Source organism: Camelina sativa, chromosome 4 (genome assembly GCF_030686135.1).
Source record: "Camelina sativa cultivar CO46 ecotype springtype chromosome 4, ASM3068613v1".
In the NCBI taxonomy this organism is placed as follows: Eukaryota; Viridiplantae; Streptophyta; class Magnoliopsida; order Brassicales; family Brassicaceae; genus Camelina; species Camelina sativa.
Window position 1 is genome coordinate 32771668 of NC_141883.1, and position 23109 is coordinate 32794776.

Genomic DNA, 23109 nt, shown 5'->3' on the forward strand with positions numbered 1-23109 from the left:
AATTACAACAAAAATTAGTTGAAGTTAATTAAAGCTTTTCTGACCAAATATTGTCAGCCATTCGTCGACCGTACAACTCTCCTTCACCACCATGCAAAATTCATGCACGTCCCTAATTTTAGAAACCAAAAAGCTTCTATAAAAACCTCTAGAATCCATCACAATATCTACTGGCCCAAGTCATTCAACAACTTGGCTTTTATCTAATAAAGCCCCTCCTCTCCGATTAACCTTTAAATAAAACCGGAGGGAGAAAAACAAAAAAAAACTAAAATATAGAAAAAAACTAAAAAAATGATTGGAAAAGTTGTTGTCTCCGTGGCCTCCATCCTCTTAATAGTTGGAGTAGCCATAGGAGTCGTTGCCTACATAAACAAAAATGGTGATACTAATCTGTCTCCACAAATGAAAGCTGTTCAAGGAATTTGCCAGTCGACTTCCGACAAAGCCTCATGTGTCAAAACTCTCGAGCCGGTTAAGAGCGATGACCCAAACAAACTGATCAAGGCCTTCATGCTCGCTACACAAGACGCAATAACCAAATCGTCTAACTTCACGGGTAAAACCGAAGGAAACATGGGCTCGAGCATCTCGCCAAACAACAAAGCTGTTCTTGAGTACTGCAAGAGAGTTTTCATGTACGCTCTTGAGGATCTCTCTACCATTGTTGAGGAAATGGGCGAAGATCTTAACCAGATCGGGAGCAAAATTGATCAGCTTAAACAATGGTTAACCGGTGTTTACAATTACCAAACCGATTGTCTTGACGATATCGAAGAAGACGATTTAAGAAAGACTATTGGAGAGGGAATTGCAAGCTCCAAGATTCTCACTAGCAACGCTATTGACATCTTCCACACTGTCGTTAGCGCCATGGCCAAGCTTAACATCAAGGTTGACGAATTCAAGAACTTTACAGGTGGAATCTTCACTCCTTCCGACAAAGGAGCAGCTCCCGCCAACAAAGGAGCCCCTCCTGTTGATGATGAATCTCCCGTGGCCGACCCAGATGGTCCTGCTCGTCGTCTTCTTGAAGACATGGACCAGACCGGAACCCCAACATGGGTTTCGGGTGCTGACAGGAAGCTCATGGCTAAGGCTGGACGTGGCGGTGACGGCGGCGCTGCTAGGATCAGAGCGACCTTTGTGGTGGCTAAGGACGGAAGTGGACAGTTTAAGACGGTTCAACAAGCCGTTAATGCTTGTCCTGAGAAGAACCCAGGCCGATGCATCATCCACATCAAGGCTGGTATCTACAAAGAGCAAGTAATCATCCCTAAGAAGAAGAACAACATCTTCATGTTTGGAGATGGTGCAAGAAAGACCGTCATTACTTACAACAGAAGTGTCAAACTCAGCCCTGGAACCACCACTTCCCTTAGTGGCACAGTTCGTAAGTCTAACGAAACCCTAATCCACTAGTCCATTAATACCAAAAAAAAGGTTATACAAGTATTTGTATAAATATAACTCATGTTATATATATTTTATTGTGCAGAGGTTGAATCAGAAGGATTCATGGCAAAATGGATCGGATTCAAGAACACCGCTGGTCCCATGGGACACCAAGCTGTGGCTATCAGAGTGAACGGAGACCGTGCTGTTATCTTCAACTGTAGGTTCGATGGTTACCAAGACACCTTGTACGTGAACAACGGTCGTCAGTTCTACAGAAATATTGTCGTCTCAGGAACAGTCGACTTCATCTTCGGCAAATCCGCAACTGTGATCCAAAACTCACTCATTGTTGTCCGTAAAGGAAACAAGGGACAATTCAACACAGTCACAGCCGACGGAAACGAAAAGGGTTTAGCGATGAAAATCGGTATCGTCCTCCAAAACTGTCGCATCGTTCCCGACAAAAAACTAGCGGCGGAGAGATTAACCGTGGCGTCATACTTGGGAAGGCCGTGGAAGCAATACTCGACCACCGTGATTATGAACACTGAGATGGGAGACTTGATTAGACCAGAAGGTTGGAAGATCTGGGATGGGGAGAATTTCCACAAGTCATGCAGGTACGTTGAGTACAACAACCGTGGACCAGGAGCTATCACTAACAGAAGAGTCGATTGGGTTAAGATCGCCAGGTCTGCAGGTGAGGTCAATGACTTCACTGTTGCTAACTGGTTAGGCCCGATTAACTGGATTCAAGAGGCCAATGTTCCTGTCACGCTTGGATTATAAATCAAATTAAAAAAAAAAAAAAAAAAAAGTAGTACGTGCTCATGTAAAAGGTGAAAGTACAACGTCGTTTTCGATAGGAATAATATGCATGCGCGGGGAGATGAAGTTGTAAGATTTGCTTTTTGTTTGTCTCACGTATGAAAGATGAGAAAGAAAAAAATTATGTTGTTTGATTTTAATTTTAATTTTTATGTTTTTGGAAGATGAAAACTTGTCCGCTGTGTTGTATCTATGTTTAATAAACTTTTTAAATATATAGTTTTGTCTAAATTGTGTCATTTTATACTGTTGTCAATTCTAAAATTTATCAAAATTTATGGACATGCATATACAAACAATCTGACTTGCTTTATCCGAAATTCCAATTATAAAAATTACCACCATCAGTCAATTTCTAACGAGGAAAAGATCTTGACTTTCTCATCCACCTTGGTTAGATTTGTTGTTAAACGAAGATTGGCTTTGCCATTGCTCTGCAAACAGGACAAATCACTCATGCAACCGAAAAATAACTGAGTCCTAGTTCACAATGTATGAAGTGAGATAAGCTCTCCAGCACCAAATTCTAATAGTAATTGCTGAAATTAATCAGCAAAAAGATTACACACAATCTCTTTGGAGACATAAATTACCAGACTAATTAAATGCGATCAGTTTCTTTTCTTGTTAACTCAATGCTATTTACATATTCTCAAAGATACTAATCATCTTTTCCAACGGCTAATTCTAACGGCTAGTTGATAATTTTATCCAATCCCTCTATTTTTGAAATAAGCTCACGAGTTCCACAATAAAATTTCATATTTATAAAACAGTGATGATGATTCAGATCAACAAGCTCTAGAAGACATCTCGATTAGCTTCAGATACCATTTTCGAAGCGGAGAAGGAGATTTGTCAAGCGATTATAACTGATATAATCTACACATCATTAAACCTCGTAATATATATATTACCCATCTACCTTAGTCCTTAGGTCACCTACCTACGAACCTCAAATATTTGCATCTCATTTTATTGTTCTCTTCTATTTATACAATCCTAAAATATTGATTTTCTTTTCCCGCATGGAATTTCTTTTTAAAAAAAAAATTGTTCATTTTTTGTTTGTTTGAAAGTTGATTTATTTAGTGTCCAATTTCTTTAGAATTTTAAAATTTTAATATGATGTGAAAAATTAACTTAGATATTGGATATTTTCATTTAACAGATTCAATGTTAAATAAAAAGTTTAACAAATTTTATTTATTTTTGTTTGTTATTTATATTAATTAATTATCTGAAATTTTTAGATAATAAATTTGTAGTAAAAATTAAGCGGATTTTAGACCATACCATTTGACTAAGTTTATATTAACGACTATTTAGGAAAGTTAATCCCAAATACCCATAATTATAGACGTAAGACTGAATTGACGAAATTACTTATTAGGATTTGGAACTGCAAATTTACCAAAACTCTCTGTCGTCCGTTATTTTAAGCCTTTTTGACCAAATATTCTTAGCCATTCGTCAACCCCACATATATCCCTCACCATGCAAAATCCATGCACGTCCCTAATTTTAGAAACCAAAAAGCTTCGATATAAACCTCTATAATCCATTGCAATATCTACTGGCAAAAGTCATTCAACAACTTGGCTTTTATCTAATAAAGCCCCTCCCTCTCCAATTAACCTTTAATAAAACCGGAGGGAGAAAAAAAATAAACAAAAAATTTTTAAAAAAAAATGATCGGAAAAGTTGTTGTCTCGGTGGCCTCCATCCTCTTAATAGTTGGAGTAGCCATTGGAGTCGTTGCCTTCATAAACAAAAATGGTGATACTAATCTATCTCCACAAATGAAAGCGGTGCAAGGAATTTGCCAGTCGACTTCCGACAAAGCCTCATGTGTCAAAACTCTCGAGCCGGTCAAGAGCGAAGACCCAAACAAACTGATCAGGGCATTCATGCTCGCTACAAAAGACGCAATTACCAAATCGTCTAACTTCACGGATAAAACCGAAGGAAACATGGGTTCGAGCATCTCGCCAAACAACAAAGCTGTTCTTGAATACTGCAAGAGAGTTTTCATGTACGCTCTTGAGGATCTCGCCACCATTATTGAGGAAATGGGTGAAGATCTTAACCAGATCGGGAGCAAATTTGACCAACTTAAACAATGGTTAACCGGTGTTTACAATTATCAAACTGATTGTCTTGACGATATCGCAGAAGACGATTTAAGAAAGACTATTGAAGAGGGCATTTTAGACTCCAAGATTCTCACTAGAAACGCTATTGACATCTTTCACACTGTCGTTAGCGCTATGGCCAAGATTAATAACAAGGTTGACGAATTCAAGAACGCAACAGGAACAACTCCCGTCAACAAAGGAGCCCCTCCTGTTGCTGATGAATCTCCTGTGGCCGACCCAGATGGTCCTGCTCGCCGTCTTCTTGAAGACATGGACCAGACCGGAATCCCAACATGGGTTTCAGGTGCTGACAGGAAGCTCATGGCTAGGGCTGGACGTGGCCGTAGAGGTGGCGGTACTGGTAGGATCAGAGCGACCTTTGTGGTAGCTAAGGACGGAAGCGGACAGTTTAATACGGTTCAAGCAGCCGTTAATGCTTGCCCTGAGAAGAACCTAGGCAGATGCATCATCCACATAAAGGCGGGTGTCTACAGAGAGCAAGTAATCATTCCTAAGAAGAAGAACAACATCTTCATGTTCGGAGATGGTGCAAGAAAGACTGTCATTACTTACAACAGAAGTGCTGGTCTCAGCCCTGGAACCACCACATCCCTTAGTGCCACAGTTCGTAAGTCTCACCAACACCCTAATTCACTAGATAGGCTAATGATAATTTTCCCTACATAATTCATGTTTTCTATGTATATTATCATGTAGAGGTTGAATCGGAAGGATTCATGGCGAAATGGATGGGATTCAAGAACACCGCCGGTCCCATGGGACACCAAGCCGCGGCTATTAGAGTGAACGGAGACCGTGCCGTGATCTTCAACTGCAGGTTCGACGGTTACCAAGACACCTTTTACGTGAACAACGGTCGTCAGTTCTACAGAAACTGTGTCATCTCAGGCACAGTCGACTTCATGTTCGGCAAATCCGCAACTGTGGTCCAAAATTCACTCATTGTTGTCCGTAAAGGAAGCAAGGGACAATACAACACGGTCACAGCTGATGGAAATGAAATAGGCTTTGCGGTGAAAATCGGTATCGTCCTCCAAAACTGCCGCATCGTTCCCGACAGGAAACTAACGCCAGAGAGATTCACCGTGGCGTCATATTTGGGAAGACCGTGGAAGAAATTCTCGACCACCGTGATTGTCAACACCGAGATGGGAGATTTGATTAGACCAGAAGGTTGGAGGATTTGGGATGGGGAAAGTTACCACACGACATGTAAGTACATTGAGTACAACAATCGTGGACCAGGAGCTAACACTAACAGAAGAGTTAATTGGGCTAAGATCGCTAGGTCTGCAGGTGAAGTCAATGGCTTCTCTGTTGTTAACTGGTTAGGTCCGATTAACTGGATTCAAGAAGCTAATATTCCTGTCACGCTTGGAATATAAAGCGTTTATGAATTATTAATATATTTAAAAAGTAGTATGTGTTCATGTAAAAGTGAAAATATAACATATTATATAGGATTATATAATATGTGTGGGTAAATGAAGTTGTATAACATTTGTTTTTTGTTTGTCTCATGTATGAAAAATGTGGAAATTTTTTTTCTTTAAATTATATTCATTGATTATTATTATTATTTTTTTTGGAATACGAAATTAATTAATCCGCTATGTTGAATAATCTTTTAAAAATCTATATATGTCATCTAAAATTTATCTTATGTTGTCGTGAGTTCAATAATGTATTAAAATTATATGCAATTAATTAATCCGCTATGTTGAAGTTTTGTTTTGTCAAATTATGCAATTCAGCTACTATTTTTAGCGACGTTAAATAAAAAATTCCTAATATGTATATTTGGACGGGATGAAATGACTAAAATAACCTTGTTAAGATTTGGAACTGCGAAAATACCAAAACCCTCGTCCTTTCCTGAGAGTTTTTTATCTTTTCTCGACGGCGACGAGAGAAACCGCCGTCACGAGCTCCGGGGCGGCAAAAGTACTTGCATCTCCACCGTTCGTTCTGCCAATCATCCAAACAGATCGAAAGATTTAAAAAAACAAAACAATGAGGAGGTTGATTCGGGCTTACTTCTTGAGTAATCTGGTTAGATCTTGCTCGAGAGGTCCCCATTTAAACGATCGTCGAAGCACACTCTCGTCCAAGATGGTTCGTCTTTACACCACCGGTACGTTTGTTTCTTCAATGTTGGAATCAAATCTCCATTTTTTTTTTCTGATGAACCAACTGCACTGAAATTCGAGTTTATTGTTGATTAAATTTGGGATCAATGACTGCAGAAACGGAACCTCAGTTGTCTCCAGATCTTATTAAGATAATGGATCAGAGGTTATCAGCCATAGAACACCGAAATGCTTTTCTTCAGAAGCTTATCAACCAGGTAATCCAATTTAAGCTCATCATGGTTTGTATTAAAGAGATATTGATTCTTGACATAACTGTGTTCTCTGTTGTTTGAAGACAGCCTGAGTATTCACCAGAAGAGTTTTCAAGAGCTAATAAGGAGCTTCGGAAGCTTAGAGATTCAATGGAGCTGATCACTGATTTGAGGGCCAAACAAAAGGTAGTGACTTTTTGTTGCATTACAGTCTCTTATCTGTTCCCATGAATCATCATTGATTGATTAGTTTTTTTTTAACTTCTTTTGGCAGGAGATTGATGGACTGAGATCCCTGGTGTCGGAAAGCTCGGATGATAAGGATATGCTTGATATGGCTGTAAGTGAATTAGATGAGGCGATGGAAGAAGAAAAAAGACTTCAAACTTTATTGCTCAAGTCTTTGCTTCCTAAAGATGAAGCTGATGAGAGGGATTGCATTTTGGAGGTGAGAGCAGGTACACTTATGAACTAATGCTTCTTGTACACCACTCGCTTCAAAAAGCTGTCTGTAGGTTTTCCATTTTGACAAACCAACTGAATATTTTGGTTAGGTACTGGTGGAGAAGAGGCTTCTTTGTTTGCTATGGACATATTCAGAATGTAAGTTCATTCATATAGTGTTGTAGGTAGAAGCTCGTATCCTTCTTTGTATTTGAACTTAAATTCTTTGGAATATTGATAGGTACGAAAGGTATTCACAGAAGAAAGGTTGGAAGTTTGATATTGTAGATATCACTGAGTCGGATATGAAAGGATATAAAGTAAGTATGTTTTTTTTGTTCTTCTATGATTATTAGTAGTTTACTCTTCTTGCTCTGTTCTAGTGCAGCTAAGATCTTGAATGTAATTGCTAGGAAGCCAGTGCTGCAATATGTGGAGCCAGTGTCTACGGAAAACTTAAGTTCGAGAGTGGTATTCACAGGGTTCAGGTATGTTATGTATGACTAACATTCTGATTTTCCTTGACTCTTCATACATATTCACATAATGTTCTCTAGTTATTCACACTTACAACTTCTTTCCACAGCGTATTCCTATCACAGAGAAATCTGGACGAATTCACACCAGCGCTATATCTGTTGCCATCCTTCCCCAGGCTGATGAGGTACCAAAGTGTCTCCAATCTTTGTTTTGACAACATATTACAAAACTTACTTACGTTTTCTTTTAATTATCGATTGATATTACGAGTTACAAACTTACATACTCTTTGATCATCTGTCTTACCGGTGGCTACTTACAGGTAGATGTTCAGCTAAGGAATGAAGATTTGAGGATTGATACTTACAGGTCTGGTGGCTGCGGTGGTCAACACGCCAACACAACAAACAGCGCAGTCCGAATAATCCATCTTCCAACGGGGATGATGGTCTCAATCCAAGATGAAAGATCACAACATATGGTAGGACATTCATCTTACGCACTACCCCTCACTAGTTTCACTCCCTCAAATTGATACATGGTACTGAACATTTTCATTTCTTTGTAACAGAACAGAGCCAAAGCACTAAAAGTGCTCTGTGCAAGGCTCTATGAAATTGAAAGATTAAGAATACAGAGCAGTAGATCAAAGCTACGGTCGGAACAGGTACATGTGAAATAAACAATCTTTTTATTATGTTTTCAGTCAACCGTACATCAGCTGATAGATGCGTAATCTCATTGATAGATTGGCAGTGGAGATCGATCTGGAAGGATTCGTACATACAATTTTCCACAAGGGCGAGTGACGGATCACCGTGTGGGAATCACTCACCATGCCATTGAAGATATGATGCAGGGAGAGAACCTGGACATGTTCATTGATGCCCTTCTCTTACGCCAAGAAATGGACGCAATTGCTTCATTCAGCTCCACTTCATGACTGACACAAAGGTAGACCAAACCCTTTATAGCTTGTCATCAGCTGCGACAATAGTTAGCAGTAGTAATAAAATCCATTGAAAACTGGGAAATTTAAAGGAGAGAAAGAAAAAGAGAGAAAAAGAGAGCCAGGGAAGAGGCAGTGCATGGGAAGAGACAAAACACAGTCGTTTAGTGTTTTAGTAAACTCAATCCATGCTCTGCTTGTTCCCTGTCTATCTCATTTACCAAGTTTGTCTTCCTCTTTGATCCTTAGAAATTGGCCAGGATCCTTGACTTTGTTTTTGAGTTTGTGTTCATTTCTTAGGTTTAAATAGATTATGGAAATCGTGTTGCTGTACGCCTTTTGTGATGTACTACACAAGAATTCACCAGAAAAGATTTGTACTCCCTTGTTTTGCGAAGTCTTGTACTGCGATCAATCTGTGGCTAAAGCAGAGTACAACCATTATTAATCCCTTTGCTATTGGTAACCCTCTGACTTATCTGGAGGGTTCCACTTTGTACGACTGTGTTTTATTGGTAAAATCGTAAGGTAGAGATATAATTAAGCTGCCACGTGGTAGGACCCAAAGCACATCGCAAGTACATTACTACATTATCGTTGGTTGATGTTTTAAAATAGTACGCTTTCAAGTACTGGTACTACACAGCCTCTCTATACATCGGAATCATTCTGATTTGTTTAATTTGAAAATAAACTTTGGATTGGTTGAGTTTTGGTTGAATAGTTTTAAAATTTATAACAAAATGAATAAACTTGGTTATGAATCCGCTGATATTATATAGTATAGAATTGATTTTTAAATCAAGTAATAAGAACATCGAAATCAGAGAGATCCCATTCTGCAACTGCTTCATCTTCTTTATAAATCTCGGTACCAACATCCACCGATGTCCAAATCCTCCTCGCCGGAGTCGTACCGGGATCCTACAAACATAACCATATCAAAACCCAAACCGGAAATCTCAAAAGTTTCAACCAAAATAAAAAATAAAACCAACCGGTTCAATCACCTGGTAGAAGTAAAGCCTACTGGACAAGCCACCAACATCAAGCTCCCAAGTTCTCGGGTCACCCACCCAACCATCACCCAACCGGGTCGGATACCCATATTCACCCCAAACCGGGTGAGGCAAAAGCTGTACAATCTCCTGAGCTTGTGGGTTACTATAAGCATCACAAGTCCCCACCGGAAGCTCGAGATGCTCCGCGTTTCCTGGCGCACAGTAAACATGGTAAGCCTCGTAAGGGAAACTCTGGTGGTCTGTGCGGTGGACTCTGGTGCCGTTTCGAAACGTGTGGTACGGTGGATAGTTGTGTAGAGTCTTGGGGTTGCACCAGAGTGCAGTTTCGGGGTTTATAATCATCTCTGAGTAACGAGTTACGTCGGTGGTTACGTCACCGTCGCAGGGCTGGCCGTTGTTTTTCCAGCAGCTTCCGATGTCAACAAGGTAGAACTGACTCTTTGGTCCTCCTCCTTGTTTTATATTTAGTGTTAGTCTCACTTTGAAGTTTGGTGACTCCGGAAGCTATACCAAAACATGTATCACTATTTCATCACCAAAACGTGAATACTAATTGCACATAATCCTTTTTGTTGTTAGATTAGAGATTATTTCTAGACAAGAAAAAGGAACTTTACAAAAAGGTTTAAAGGTTAGTGTTACTTACTGTTTTGAGCATTCCTCTAGTGTCATAATGGTACCCACCAGAGAATCCTTTAGTGGCATCAGCTCTGAGGTAAAGCATAAGCCATGGGTACTTAGCTGAAGTTTTAAGCTTGTGTTTAAAGAGCCAACCACCAACACCAACTCTCTTCTCCCACACAACCTCGTAATAACTTATCCCATCCAACTCCTTTCCCAAATTTGCCTCCAGCTCGTACGTACCATTGAACCATCCCTTCATGGTCTGACCATCTCTCAGAAGCTCGGTCTTTCCGTGGTTCAGCGTCGGTTGGTTCATACAACCGCTTCCGAAACAGGGGAATAATCCGGGTTGACTGAAAGGTGGGATCTTTTTGCCGTTTTGAGGACAGAGACCAGATTTGGTGTCGTAGTTTCCGTTTTTGAGCATTACCATCCAGAAACTCCATGGGTTTGGTTTGTCTGCGACTTGACAGAGAGAGCCTAGGTAGAGTTCCTTCTCGACCGCGTAAAGGTCAGGGTTATGCAACGCTGCATCTGATATGATTCCTGGTTTAGGCTTTCCGACCCCTAGCTCGTTATCCGAGTGAGATACCTTGTGCGCCAAGGAATATCCACCTGCTAGAAATTATAGTTTAAAAACAGAGGAGGGAGAAGAAGAAAAAGAAGAGGAAGAAGCTTACTTGCTGTGTTGTTTGATTGGTCTGTTATGTGTGGTGAATGATTCAATGTAATGTGTGCTTTGCCGCATTTAGAGGAGACATCGAAGCAATCAGCGGCTCGAGGACTACCCATGTGAGGAGCTTCCAAGCCAACCTCATTGCAGAAGTTCCAAGCTTCAAACGCCACTCTGAGACCATCTCTCTTCATCCCGGGATCCCCAACCGCTGATCCCTCGTTCCCATGAACCAGGAGAAGCAAGTTTATCACGGACAGGATTAGAGCTAATTGCTTCATTTGCTTTTTTCGTCTGCTTCTGCATTTAGTTTTCCTCAGTGTTTTTGTTGATCTATATAAAAGCTTTTGTTTGAGTGGACTGTAGTGGTAGTTGGTGAATGATTCAATCTGTAATGAATGCTTCCAGAAAGTCAAAGAAGCTGTTAGTCTTCTTTGTTATCTTAGTGGCGAGTAATGAGGGAGTAAACCATGACTTGCTCTTTTCGATCCAGATCAAAGCAATGCATTTAATGATTTAAATGTTTTGATCAAAATACATTCTAATAATATGATGCATTGAGTTCAAAGTGAAGTGATTATTTTAAAACCAGGTGAAACCGAATCCTGTGATTCAAATCCATCAAGACCTTAAGCATAACTAAAGACCTAAAATGTTTAGATACACGTATATCAATTATACAGTTTATACTTAACTAAACTTAATTAGGACTATAAATCCTAATTAAGATTGAACCGGAAATAACCTGTGTTTTGATTTGTGAATACAATCATAATACCATTGCTCATTGCTTTGCAACCATGCACTCTAGAGACCTTAAGAGCAAACACATTACACATCCTCAGTTGGGTGTCTTTACTTTTTAATAATACTAAAAATAATACAAATCTTTTCACACCCCTGTTTTTTATTTTTGTCCTCCCATTAGTCATCCTTGGGTGTCTCATTTGGTATTTGCAAAATGGAATAGGAAATTGAACGGTTGTGTACTCTTTGCCATCAACTCGAGCACAAGAAGATGAGCTAGAAGAAAAGAAACACAAAGATCCTTCTTCCATCCTCACTCCTTTTTAATCTCCGTTCGATGATTCATCAAAACGTAGAATTGGAGCCACGAAATCAACCAAAATCCAATAAATTTTTCAAGGGTTTTGAGAAGAGATGGATCCAAATGTTTTGTTTCTGGAAACGACGAGACAACCGATCTCGATCGTTTTGATTTTGCGTTTCATCCATTTGATTTTGTCGAAAGAGAGTGAGAAGAAAATGAAAAAAAAAAAAAAAAAAAAAAACTTAACCAATAAAATAATGACACATGTCGGGTCTCTGTGAACTAAAAGGGTCTCGGCAGAGACCTGTGTCTCATAAAAATTATGATTAAAACTTTTTTTTTATGTGCAATGAGATTGCTCTAACAGAATAAAAGTTTCGAACTTTCTCCTTTCAGTTCAAAGATGGGTTTAAAAGTTTGCGTCGCATCTTTGCATTCTTTTATGTCACTAGGCCCATCACCCATGGGCTAATAATGGCTTTAGTCAGCAGATAAAAAGTTTGTTGGTTGGGTCCGTTTCCAAATTCAACAAGATCCATAGATTCGGGTTTCCGGGGCGGGTCAAGATTGATTTTTATAGTTTCAAACATTGTACTGTACGTAAAAAGGAATAAGGATTTATAGCTAGCTAGGTGTGTATTTGATTAATAATTTACGTAACGCCGGGAATTTAGGCCTATTTGACACGTAACCCGATTCTCCAAAAGATTTAGTGGGAATCGAACACCTTTCAAAAAAATTTTCCTCCGGATTAAAAAAAGTCAAATTTCTTGTTGAACTGTGTGTGATAAAGACCCAATCAAGTGAATTAGTGAATTCAATTAGTGTCACCTAATAGATTTCTTAAACTAAATATAAATAATATGGAAGGATAATGTTTTTTTAATTTGTCCATTTGTAAAGGTTGGTGTGTTTAAACCTTGACTATACTCTCGCTTGTAAAACTACATAAATAAAGGATAAATCTTTTTTTTTTTGAACATATTCCAAAACCACTAATCATCAAGACTAGAGAAAGAAAAGAAAAAACTAAGAAAAAAATGATGATAAAAGGAATAAATCCTCGATGAATTTAAAATATTCTTAAGAATAAAAGATATAATATACTTGGATTATATACAAAGGTTTTAATAAAGCAAAAAGAAAAGAATTGAATGAATAGAGTAGAAAAATGTTTAATTTCTCTGGCTTGTTTACCATTAAAATGTTAGATTAATGTTCCAACGTTCGGTTTGATTTGACTTCAGAGTAGAAAAATACGAACGTTGTGAAAACGGTAACAAATCTTACCGTTTGAATCTAATTATTTTTTTGAAAATATTCCAAAAACCACTAATCATCAAGAATATTCTTAAGAATAAATATATAATATACTTGGATTATAGTACAAAAATAAAAGAAAAGCAAACAGAGAAAAGTTGAATGAATAATGCGGTTTACGCTTCCCCATATTTTCCAACGTTCGGTTTGATTTAACTTTTGAAGTAGTAAAATATGAAGTTATTAACGTTGTGAATGTGTTACCGTTGGAATCTAATATTTTTTTATTAACAAAAGTAGTAAAATATGAACGTTGTGAAAGTGTGAAACGTTAACATTGTTTACCGTTGCAATCTAATATTTTTTATTACAGAACTTCAGATAATGACTCTCTCTCTAGTCTCTATAAATACTCCTTCTCCTTTCTTGGGTCAGAAATCTGAATCCTCCTTTTATACTTGGTTTCATTTTCTTACAAATGTCGAGTACTACAATCTGTTTTCATCTCTTTAGTTCTCTTCTTCCACGCTGTTGGAGTCCTTACTCAATCTATCTAAGATCAAAAATGCTTTGGGACTGTTGGAGTCCTCACTATTTATATTTCTAGCCGAGAGAAACAAGCATAAAGCTTCATCTTCTACAAGGTAAAATACTCTCGTCTTAATTCCTCTAGCTTGTTTAACCGTTCTTCATCTTTAAATCATCTTGTATGTATGGAGTTGATCGTAAAATTTAAAGGCTCTGTTTTTAATCCATTTTGTATGTATATTGCTGGCTTAACTTTAACGATGTGGACAGTAAACTTAATCTATAGCCATATTATCTGTCTTATAAACTGAAAATTATAGTTAGATACATTTATATATGTTCTGTCTAGGAAAATATAGAATGAGGTTATTATTTTTTATGAAAAACAAAGAAAGGGGATGTTGCCTTTTAAAATGCTTTAGATATTTGTGTTAAATATGCATGTCGAATTTTTAGCCATATGATCTGCCTCATAAACTGAAAATTCTAGTTAGATATATTTATATATGTTCTGTCTAGGAAGATATATAGAATGAGGTTATTATTTTTTATGAAATACAAAGAAAGGAGATGTTGCCTATTAAAATGTTTTAGATATTTGTGTTAAATATGCATGTTGGAAAAAACCGATTGTAATGAAGATTGATTTTGGGTTTAATTAATTTTGCAGAGGGTTGAAGAAGGAGAACAAGAATGCCTTGGGACTGTGTGGCGTTTTTCCATCAAGCTTTGCCAGACTTTGTTGGAAATTGACTAGACTGTGCGTGCAGCAATATTTGTATTTTTTTTTCTTTCCTGATAAAGATACTATGCAGTGTGTGTGCAATGTATAGATGAATGCTAGGCATAGATGTATAGGGTGTGAATGGTAGAGATGAATGTTAGGCATATGCGAATTGTATAGATGAATGTTAGGGTGTGAATGGTATAGATGAATGTCAGGATGTGAATGGTATGGATGAATGCTAGGGTGTGAATGGTATAGATAAATGTTAGGATGTGAATGGTATAGATGAATGTTAGGCATATGCGAATCGTATAGATGAGAATGTTAAGGTGTGAATGGTATTATAGATGAATGTTAGGCATAGATGTTTGAATAGGCGCGTGAATGTGAGCGTAGAACGTGAGGCAAATAAGTGGAACGAGGGACAAAAATGAAAGAAACAATCGCTAGACAAAACACAAAAAGCAAACAAAAAAAATCGCAAAGTCTAAAAGCGTTGGAAACACGCCAATCGCTAGTCGAAACTAATTCCCAAACAAGGTCGAAAAACATGAAACTGAAAGAAAATAACGTAAATAGTCAAAGTCCGAACATCGCTAGTCGAAACAATGTCAAGATATGTTACGAAACTGTCGAACACACAGATTAATGTTTCGTCGAAACACCCAAAAAAAAAACTCAAGACAAAACGTAAGCGTCTCGAAGTCTTGAAAAAACAAAATGGCAAACCGATCGATCAAAAGGAAAACTCGCTAGTCTTGAAGCAAACCGATCAAAGACATCAAAGAATAGGAGTTAAAAGAGATTTGTTGGACTTCAATGTTCCCAACCAAAACTTTCTCAAGTTGTTCAAAAACAAACAGTCCAATTCAAAAAGCTCCTTAGGGAAAACCTTAGGCACATCTTCAAAAACATCCACATCCAAACCAGCACCACCAATCTCACCTTCTCTCAAGCATCTCACCATTTCCTCATCGATTTAGCTTAGCCCCACGAGCGACGTTGACGATCGCTCCTTGTTTCCCCTTGCTTCCCCAGAGCAGAAAGAACGTCCATGTAGGTAAGGAACAGATAGTTTTCTAGTTTTCCGTTTCCGTTTCTTGGGGCTGCCAATGAGCCTATCGAGCCGATTGGCGTTGGAAATGCGCCGGAAAACGTCTATGAGTAAACTGACGGCAATATCTGACATCTTGACGGAGAAGCTCTAGCACACTCAGATATGTCAACGCCTAATCAAACATGTTTACGTCAAACACTTTTTTTTTTCCCTAAAATCTTCTTTTTCCTTGCTTGTTAATTTGTTTTGTTTTTTGTATTTTTAATTAATTCTAAAACTGCTTAAAAGTTGATTTCATTTATTTGATTAGACAATTTACACACACAAAAAAATAGCATAGATGGACATCGGCAGAAAAAAGAAAAAAAAAACATAGATAAAAAAAAAACTTTTTAAATCAATTTTTCCATAAAGCAAGTACATAAATTTGTTTTTAAAAAGCTGATTAGCGCCTAACACGATAGTATAAATGGTGTAGTCATTGTTGCATCAATGTTTGGAATAATATTGCAAGTAGTAGTTATTTTTTGTCTTTCTTAGAAAAGTAATATTGATAACCGTATTCCCTAAGTAGTAATAATTCTTACTAGAAAAGTATTTGATATATGTATTAATAATGTATACGTGGGTAGATGATAGTATATATAGTAGTAGATAGAAAAATCAAATATGTCAGGAATGACGTCAGGATAGTTATAGTGGTTAGACTTTTCTTAGATATAGATTCATTGATTCTGAAAATGCGCGCAGGAGAAGTAATGCGATACCATTCTTCTTCTTCTTTGACTTCCTGGAAAATACAAAGAAAGGTCCTCTTTTTTTTTGTTCTCATGTTTTGACTTTCTTTATTTCCTCTCGATCGACTATTAATGTTTTCTTGCTCCTAAGTCGTAAAGTATAAATCTGCCTTCACGTGGTTCCAACCTAGGATGATGGTATTACTCGTACTGCAATTATGTTAGAATAGTACTAGTGGCATCTACATTTATTTATGTGAGTTAGATCTTAACTCAAAATAATACATTGCATTAAACGCATGTATATGCTATAAGCCTATAACATCCGTTGGCAAAACGCAACAATATGATAACAATAGTGAAAAAAATGAGATTTTGCACTTGTCAATTTGTTCACAACTAATGCGAACGTGAAAGTCAACTAAAGCGATTGGTACTGATTAATATAGTATTAGTTTTATATACGCAAAAGCATGCACGCATAATCATAATTCGAGTTTTTAATAATAGAAAACTGAACTAGGACAAATGGAGAAGCTGCTAAAAACATAGCTAAATTAGTTTTACTACAGATCAGTTTTTAATACTAATAAGTAAAGGTGAAACGAAGGAGATTATAATACTCATGCGGCCCTTCCGTATCAAAACTTTATGCTAAAATCAAACAAAAAGAGTTGAAGAAAACAGCTAAGACTACTAGTCGTTATACGATCAATTCGTCTTTTTGATTTTGCATTATTTTCAGACAAGAATGGACAGAGAAAATAATTTAAAATTAAGACAAGAATAAGATATCTTACGTATCGCATTTTTTTGAAATATATATAAATAATTAAAATCATACAATATTTTGTTTTTTAGGCTTCACATAATCTATCATATTAGATACATAAGACAATATCTATTAATTTCCACATATTAAAAATAACATTTTCTCTTTTTCTTGAATAAGTCACGGCTTGTTCGTCAAGAAATAAACAAAGCATATATAAACCTCGCATGAGTCTTTACAAAAACTTCACTTACAAATTATATATAAAAAAATATATATATGTAAGCATCTCTCTCTGCACATTTTTCAACTGCTTCTTATACGACAGATCATCACACCACACACCAAGAAGTCGCTAAATCCTTTGTCTCACTTTTGCAGCTTCTTCTTGATCCTTTTCCAGGTACATAATTATATTCTCTGCTTTATCTTTCCACTGAAAAAACTCTGTACTTAATGGTTCTAGAATCTGTCTGCACCGAAACTTATGTGCTGCCTTTATGTAATTGACGGATCTTGCGTCAGGTTTCATCATTTTTTTTCTTTTCTTGAAAACATAAATAAAAGGATTTAGATATAATAATAATACGAAAACAGATCTTTAGGGTGTTTTCATGGTTGGTGAAGACTGATCTTGAATCAAAAGGAAACTTTTCACTCTCTTAAGTCTTTGTTTTGTCAGATCATGAGACTCTCATGTATGTTGCCTATTTATTATCTTGAAGATCATCTCAACTCGTAGATTTATACACTTATTTATTATATCTCTTCTCTGCTGTTTTAAATGCTTTAGGAACGAACATAAGGCACCTGGTGGTGAAAATCTAATGGCTTCAGAGAGCGGCGTAAACGGTGATTCAAATATAGTAGAAGAGGTTTCTGAAACCAAACGAGAAAGCAAAGTAGAAGGAGAAGCTATGAAAACAGAGGAGAAGAACAAGGAAGACCATGATGAGAAAACCAAGACGGTGCCGTTTTACAAGCTCTTTGCTTTTGCAGATTCCTTTGATTTCCTCTTGATGCTCCTCGGGACGCTTGGATCTATCGGAAATGGTCTCGGCTTCCCTATTATGACCTTACTGTTCGGAGACCTTGTAGATGCTTTTGGACAGAATCAGACTAATACAACCGACAAAGTCTCCAAAGTAAATCAAACTCCTGTTTGTTTCTTGTCTTTAGTTAAGTTTGATTTTCAAGATTTAACATGCTAAACTATAGTTTCTTGATTCACTCACAGATTGCTCTGAAGTTTGTATATCTTGGAATCGGTACTTTTGTGGCTGCTTTTCTCCGTAAGTTGTTTTATTGGAGATCTTAACAAAGATTTTAAAACTTTTGCATAAAGATTTCAAGAAAACTAAACGTTTTTGATGTCTTTGAATATTCAGAATTGTCTGGTTGGATGATATCGGGAGAGAGACAAGCCGCGAGAATAAGGAGTTTGTATCTTAAAACTATCTTAAGACAAGATATCACCTTTTTCGACATCGATACAAATACAGGAGAAGTCGTTGGAAGAATGTCCGGTGACACTGTGCTAATCCAAGATGCCATGGGAGAGAAGGTGTAGCTACTTTAAAAAATGTCGTTATAAAGTTTCAAACGTCTTTACTATTATAAAGTTTCAACAAACTTGTTTTGTTTGTGTCAGGTGGGGAAAGCTATACAACTTGTATCAACGTTTGTGGGAGGCTTTGTGATAGCTTTCATTAGAGGATGGCTTCTAACTTTGGTCATGTTATCTTCAATTCCTCTTCTTGTAATGTCTGGTGCACTTCTTGCTATCGTCATTGCTAAAACAGCTTCTCGTGGACAAACTGCTTACGCTAAAGCTGCGGTTGTAGTTGAACAAACAATTGGTTCTATACGAACGGTAATTAATCTTACTTACTGAAGCCAAAAGGAACAAAACCACAGAGACTTAGGTTCTTTTTTTTTTTTTTGTACAGGTTGCTTCGTTTACTGGAGAGAAACAAGCTATAAGCAATTACAATAAACATCTTGTCTCTGCTTATAAAGCAGGAGTTATTGAAGGTGGTTCAACTGGATTGGGACTAGGAACACTCTTTCTTGTTATCTTTTGTAGTTACGCTTTAGCGGTATGGTATGGAGGGAAGTTAATACTAGAAAAAGGGTACACAGGAGGACAAGTTCTCAATGTCATCATCTCTGTTTTAACTGGATCCATGTAAGTACATCTACTCTTTCAACAATGCGTCTTTTGTGTGTGTTTAACTCCTCTAGAGACCTAATATTGAGGTTTGTTTTATTCTCTTCCTTAGGTCGTTAGGTCAAGCATCGCCTTGCTTAAGCGCGTTCGCAGCTGGACAAGCTGCTGCTTACAAGATGTTTGAGACAATTGAGAGGAAACCTGACATAGATTCTTATAGTACAGATGGTAAAGTGTTGGATGACATTAAGGGAGATATTGAGCTTAAAGATGTTTACTTTACGTATCCGGCTAGATCCGACGAGCAAATATTCCGTGGCTTTTCGCTGTTTGTCTCGAGTGGTTCAACGGTTGCTTTAGTTGGACAGAGTGGTAGCGGGAAATCTACAGTTGTGAGTCTAATTGAGAGGTTTTATGATCCGCAAGCCGGTGAAGTTCTCATAGATGGGATTAACTTAAAAGAGTTTCAGCTAAGATGGATCAGAAGCAAGATTGGACTTGTGAGTCAAGAGCCAGTTTTGTTCACTGCAAGCATCAAGGACAACATTGCTTACGGCAAAGAAGATGCGACGATTGAAGAGATTAAAGCGGCTGCAGAGCTAGCAAACGCATCTAAATTTGTGGATAAGCTTCCACAGGGTTTGGATACAATGGTGGGAGAACACGGGACTCAGCTTTCAGGTGGACAAAAACAGAGAATCGCTGTGGCTAGAGCGATTTTAAAAGATCCAAGAATCTTGCTTTTGGATGAAGCTACAAGTGCACTTGATGCAGAATCTGAAAGAGTGGTTCAAGAAGCACTTGACAGAATCATGGTTAACCGGACTACAGTTGTGGTTGCTCATCGGTTAAGCACGGTGAGAAACGCGGATATGATCGCTGTGATTCACCAAGGAAAGATTGTAGAGAAAGGTAACTGAAATTAACATTCTTTATACACTCAAAAATATATGCACTCTATGTGATTTTATTTGATGAACTTGGCCAATTTGCTGAACAGGTTCACACACGGAACTACTACAGGACAGCGAAGGAGCTTATTCTCAGCTGATTCGTCTACAAGAAGAGAAGAAATCAGATGAGAATGCATCGGATGAGAGAAAGATGTCATCAATTGAATCATTCAAACAATCTAGTTTGAGAAAATCGTCGCTAGGGCGTTCTCTAAGCAAAGGAGGATCATCCAGAGGAAACAGCAGCCGCCATTCTTTCAATATGTTTGGCTTTCCAGCAGGAATTGACGCTCAAGACCAAGATCAAGAAGAGGCTACTACAGAACCTAAAACCAAACAAAAGAAAGTCTCAATCTTCAGAATAGCTGCTCTAAACAAACCGGAGATTCCGGTACTTATACTCGGATCAATATCCGCAGCAGCAAACGGTGTTATTCTTCCTCTTTTTGGGATACTACTCTCAAGTGTAATCGACGCTTTTTTCCAACCGCCTAAAAAGCTGAAAGAAGATACAAGCTTTTGGGCAGTCATATTCATGGTTCTTGGTTTCGCATCCATCATAGCATACCCAGCACAAACCTTCTTCTTTGGGATAGCTGGATGTAAACTTGTGCAGAGGATCAGAAGTATGTGTTTTGAGAAAGTGGTTCACATGGAAGTTGGATGGTTTGACGAGCCAGAGAATTCTAGTGGAACCATAGGAGCAAGACTATCAGCAGATGCAGCCACAATCCGTGGTCTAGTTGGGGATGCTTTGGCTCAGACGGTTCAGAATCTTTCATCTATATTGGCTGGTTTGATCATTGCCTTCTTGGCTTGTTGGCAACTGTCCTTCGTCGTCCTCGCCATGCTCCCGCTTATTGCACTCAATGGATTTCTATACATGAAGTTCATGACAGGTTTCAGCGCAGATGCAAAGGTAAAAACTTGTTACATACACAAGTAGATGATTCTCTCTATGCTACATACAATCCATTCGATTAAATTTACCTGTGAACTCATTGGCAGAAAATGTATGGGGAAGCAAGCCAAGTGGCTAATGACGCGGTAGGGAGCATTAGAACCGTTGCTTCATTCTGTGCAGAAGACAAAGTGATGAAAATGTACACAAAGAAATGTGAAGGTCCAATGAAGACAGGGATTCGTCAAGGCATAGTCAGTGGTATTGGTTTCGGCTTCTCTTTCTTCGTCCTCTTCGCTTCTTACGCTACCAGTTTCTACGTTGGAGCTCGCCTTGTCGATGACGGCAAAACAACATTCGACGCTGTCTTCAGGGTATATAAGAACACAAACATACAACAGAATTCTTGATTCTTGATTCTTGATTCTTGTGATGACAATGCAGGTGTTCTTTGCTTTGACAATGGCGGCAATGGCGATATCTCAATCGAGTTCGTTATCTCCTGATTCAAGCAAAGCAGATGTAGCTGCCGCTTCGATATTCGCAATCATGGACAGGGAATCAAAGATTGACCCGAGTGTTGAGTCAGGAAGAGTGTTGGACAATGTTAAAGGAGACATTGAGCTTCGTCATGTTAGTTTCAAATACCCAGCGAGACCAGATGTTCAAATCTTCCAAGATCTTTGTCTAAGCATTCGAGCCGGAAAGGTTAGGAAGGAATTCAAAAACTTATCATCATCATTCTTTGAAGAATACAAAAAAGGCAGAACCTTTTGATTTTGAGACCCATCTCTGTTCTCTTTTTTGTCACATTACAGACAGTTGCTTTGGTCGGAGAAAGCGGGAGCGGGAAATCAACGGTGATAGCATTGTTGCAGAGGTTTTACGATCCAGATTCAGGCGAGATCACTCTTGACGGTGTAGAGATCAAGAGCCTGCGATTGAAATGGTTGAGACAACAGACGGGGCTTGTGAGCCAAGAACCAATCTTGTTCAACGAGACAATCAGAGCCAACATTGCTTACGGCAAAGGAGGAGACGCCAGTGAATCCGAAATCGTATCTTCAGCTGAATTATCAAACGCCCATGGTTTCATCAGTGGTCTACAACAGGTAAATTAAATTAAAAACTCAATCTTTAGGGTTTATGGTTCTCGGGTCGGGTCAAAATAACCCGGGGTTAATTTTACTGAATTTTTTAGGGCTACGATACGATGGTGGGAGAAAGAGGAATTCAATTATCAGGTGGACAGAAGCAACGAGTAGCCATTGCTAGAGCCATCGTCAAGGATCCAAAGGTACTGCTACTCGACGAAGCGACGAGTGCTCTTGACGCCGAGTCTGAACGAGTGGTCCAAGACGCTCTTGACCGGGTTATGGTAAACCGAACCACAATTGTGGTAGCTCACCGGTTATCGACGATTAAAAATGCTGACGTAATCGCCGTCGTTAAGAACGGCGTTATCGTTGAGAAAGGAAAACACGAGAGTTTGATTAATATCCAAGACGGCGTTTATGCTTCGTTAGTTCAGCTTCATCTCACTGCAGCTTCTTAACTTTAATTATCTTTTTGCCCCTTTGATTTTTTTTTTTTTTTTTTTTTGTCGATTGCGCCCCGTTATATTTATTGTTATTGTTGTGTTTTTTCTATCTCGAGTAAACTTTTTTGCTCTTTTATGATTTGGTAATGTATAATGTATATACAATTTGAGATTAGGTGTTCAAAAGAAGAATATCCAAATGTATCAATTCTATATTTTGACAATATAACATCTTATTGTTTTAGTTGACTACATATCTTGATCTAGCTTGGGACTTGGCCTCTGCAGACAATAGGATAAGACTTGCGTTTCAATTGCTTCGCAAGTCGCAACCTTGGCTTCATACAATGATATACTCCACATGATCAGTATCTTCTTTCTCTGACTCTCTTTCTCAAAATAGGAAATGTCAGATGAGAATTTGTTGTTTCCCCGGCCCTGAACATGTTATCAATTATGAAAAAAAACCATTCTACTAATTATATAAATGCA

The 23109-nt window shown here is 38.0% G+C and overlaps 5 protein-coding genes and 2 long non-coding RNA genes across 14 annotated transcripts; 5 read left to right on the forward strand and 2 right to left on the reverse strand.

Annotated features, from left to right (window-relative positions):
- Window positions 1–163: 163 nt before the first annotated feature.
- LOC104783291 (pectinesterase 5) lies at window positions 164–2457 on the forward strand. The gene is made up of 2 exons (XM_010508425.3): window positions 164–1393; window positions 1499–2457. The coding sequence occupies exons 1-2, from the start codon at window positions 295–297 to the stop codon at window positions 2185–2187; spliced, it is 1788 nt and encodes a 595-aa protein (XP_010506727.2). The 5' UTR covers window positions 164–294; the 3' UTR covers window positions 2188–2457.
- A 1281-nt stretch (window positions 2458–3738) lies between these two features.
- LOC104783292 (pectinesterase 4) lies at window positions 3739–5939 on the forward strand. The gene is made up of 2 exons (XM_010508426.2): window positions 3739–4992; window positions 5082–5939. The coding sequence occupies exons 1-2, from the start codon at window positions 3918–3920 to the stop codon at window positions 5768–5770; spliced, it is 1764 nt and encodes a 587-aa protein (XP_010506728.2). The 5' UTR covers window positions 3739–3917; the 3' UTR covers window positions 5771–5939.
- Window positions 5940–6252: 313 nt separating this feature from the next.
- On the forward strand, window positions 6253–9043 carry LOC104783290 (peptide chain release factor 1, mitochondrial). 5 transcript variants are annotated; one of them, XM_087512150.1, is made up of 11 exons: window positions 6253–6519; window positions 6632–6732; window positions 6817–6915; window positions 7004–7177; window positions 7284–7332; window positions 7415–7493; window positions 7587–7661; window positions 7760–7837; window positions 7976–8134; window positions 8225–8320; window positions 8402–9043. In XM_087512150.1, the coding sequence occupies exons 5-11, from the start codon at window positions 7316–7318 to the stop codon at window positions 8594–8596; spliced, it is 699 nt and encodes a 232-aa protein (XP_087368276.1). In that variant the 5' UTR covers window positions 6253–6519; window positions 6632–6732; window positions 6817–6915; window positions 7004–7177; window positions 7284–7315; the 3' UTR covers window positions 8597–9043. The 5 variants fall into 5 exon arrangements, 4 of the variants coding, with proteins under 4 accessions (XP_087368276.1, XP_019100667.1, XP_019100668.1 ...); XR_015597782.1 differs by having other exon boundaries at window positions 6267–6519; window positions 7004–7187; window positions 7591–7661; XM_019245122.2 differs by having other exon boundaries at window positions 6268–6519; window positions 7004–7187.
- On the reverse strand, window positions 8189–8918 carry LOC109132734 (uncharacterized). The gene is made up of 2 exons (XR_002037855.2): window positions 8824–8918; window positions 8189–8638 (listed from the first exon to the last, which is right to left on the reverse strand). It is a non-coding gene; the product is annotated as an uncharacterized LOC109132734 (long non-coding RNA).
- Window positions 9044–9312: 269 nt separating the features above from the next.
- On the reverse strand, window positions 9313–11407 carry LOC104783288 (uncharacterized). 2 transcript variants are annotated; one of them, XM_010508421.3, is made up of 4 exons: window positions 10929–11407; window positions 10271–10863; window positions 9613–10128; window positions 9313–9526 (listed from the first exon to the last, which is right to left on the reverse strand). In XM_010508421.3, the coding sequence occupies exons 1-4, from the start codon at window positions 11200–11202 to the stop codon at window positions 9404–9406; spliced, it is 1506 nt and encodes a 501-aa protein (XP_010506723.2). In that variant the 5' UTR covers window positions 11203–11407; the 3' UTR covers window positions 9313–9403. The 2 variants fall into 2 exon arrangements, with proteins under 2 accessions (XP_010506723.2, XP_010506722.2); XM_010508420.3 differs by having other exon boundaries at window positions 10271–10866; window positions 10929–11398.
- A 2226-nt stretch (window positions 11408–13633) lies between these two features.
- LOC104783287 (uncharacterized) lies at window positions 13634–14823 on the forward strand. The gene is made up of 2 exons (XR_767222.2): window positions 13634–13876; window positions 14431–14823. It is a non-coding gene; the product is annotated as an uncharacterized LOC104783287 (long non-coding RNA).
- An 890-nt stretch (window positions 14824–15713) lies between these two features.
- Window positions 15714–22861, forward strand: LOC104784450 (ABC transporter B family member 4). 3 transcript variants are annotated; one of them, XM_087512154.1, is made up of 12 exons: window positions 15714–17456; window positions 17847–18198; window positions 18291–18345; window positions 18442–18617; window positions 18705–18926; window positions 19003–19241; window positions 19336–20135; window positions 20224–21095; window positions 21185–21451; window positions 21522–21785; window positions 21896–22189; window positions 22279–22861. In XM_087512154.1, exons 2-12 carry the CDS (start codon window positions 17881–17883, stop codon window positions 22630–22632), a joined length of 3861 nt encoding a protein of 1286 aa, XP_087368280.1. In that variant the 5' UTR covers window positions 15714–17456; window positions 17847–17880; the 3' UTR covers window positions 22633–22861. The 3 variants fall into 3 exon arrangements, with proteins under 3 accessions (XP_087368280.1, XP_087368278.1, XP_087368279.1); XM_087512152.1 differs by having other exon boundaries at window positions 17444–17578; XM_087512153.1 differs by lacking the exon at window positions 15714–17456 and adding an exon at window positions 17502–17751.
- Window positions 22862–23109: the final 248 nt, after the last annotated feature.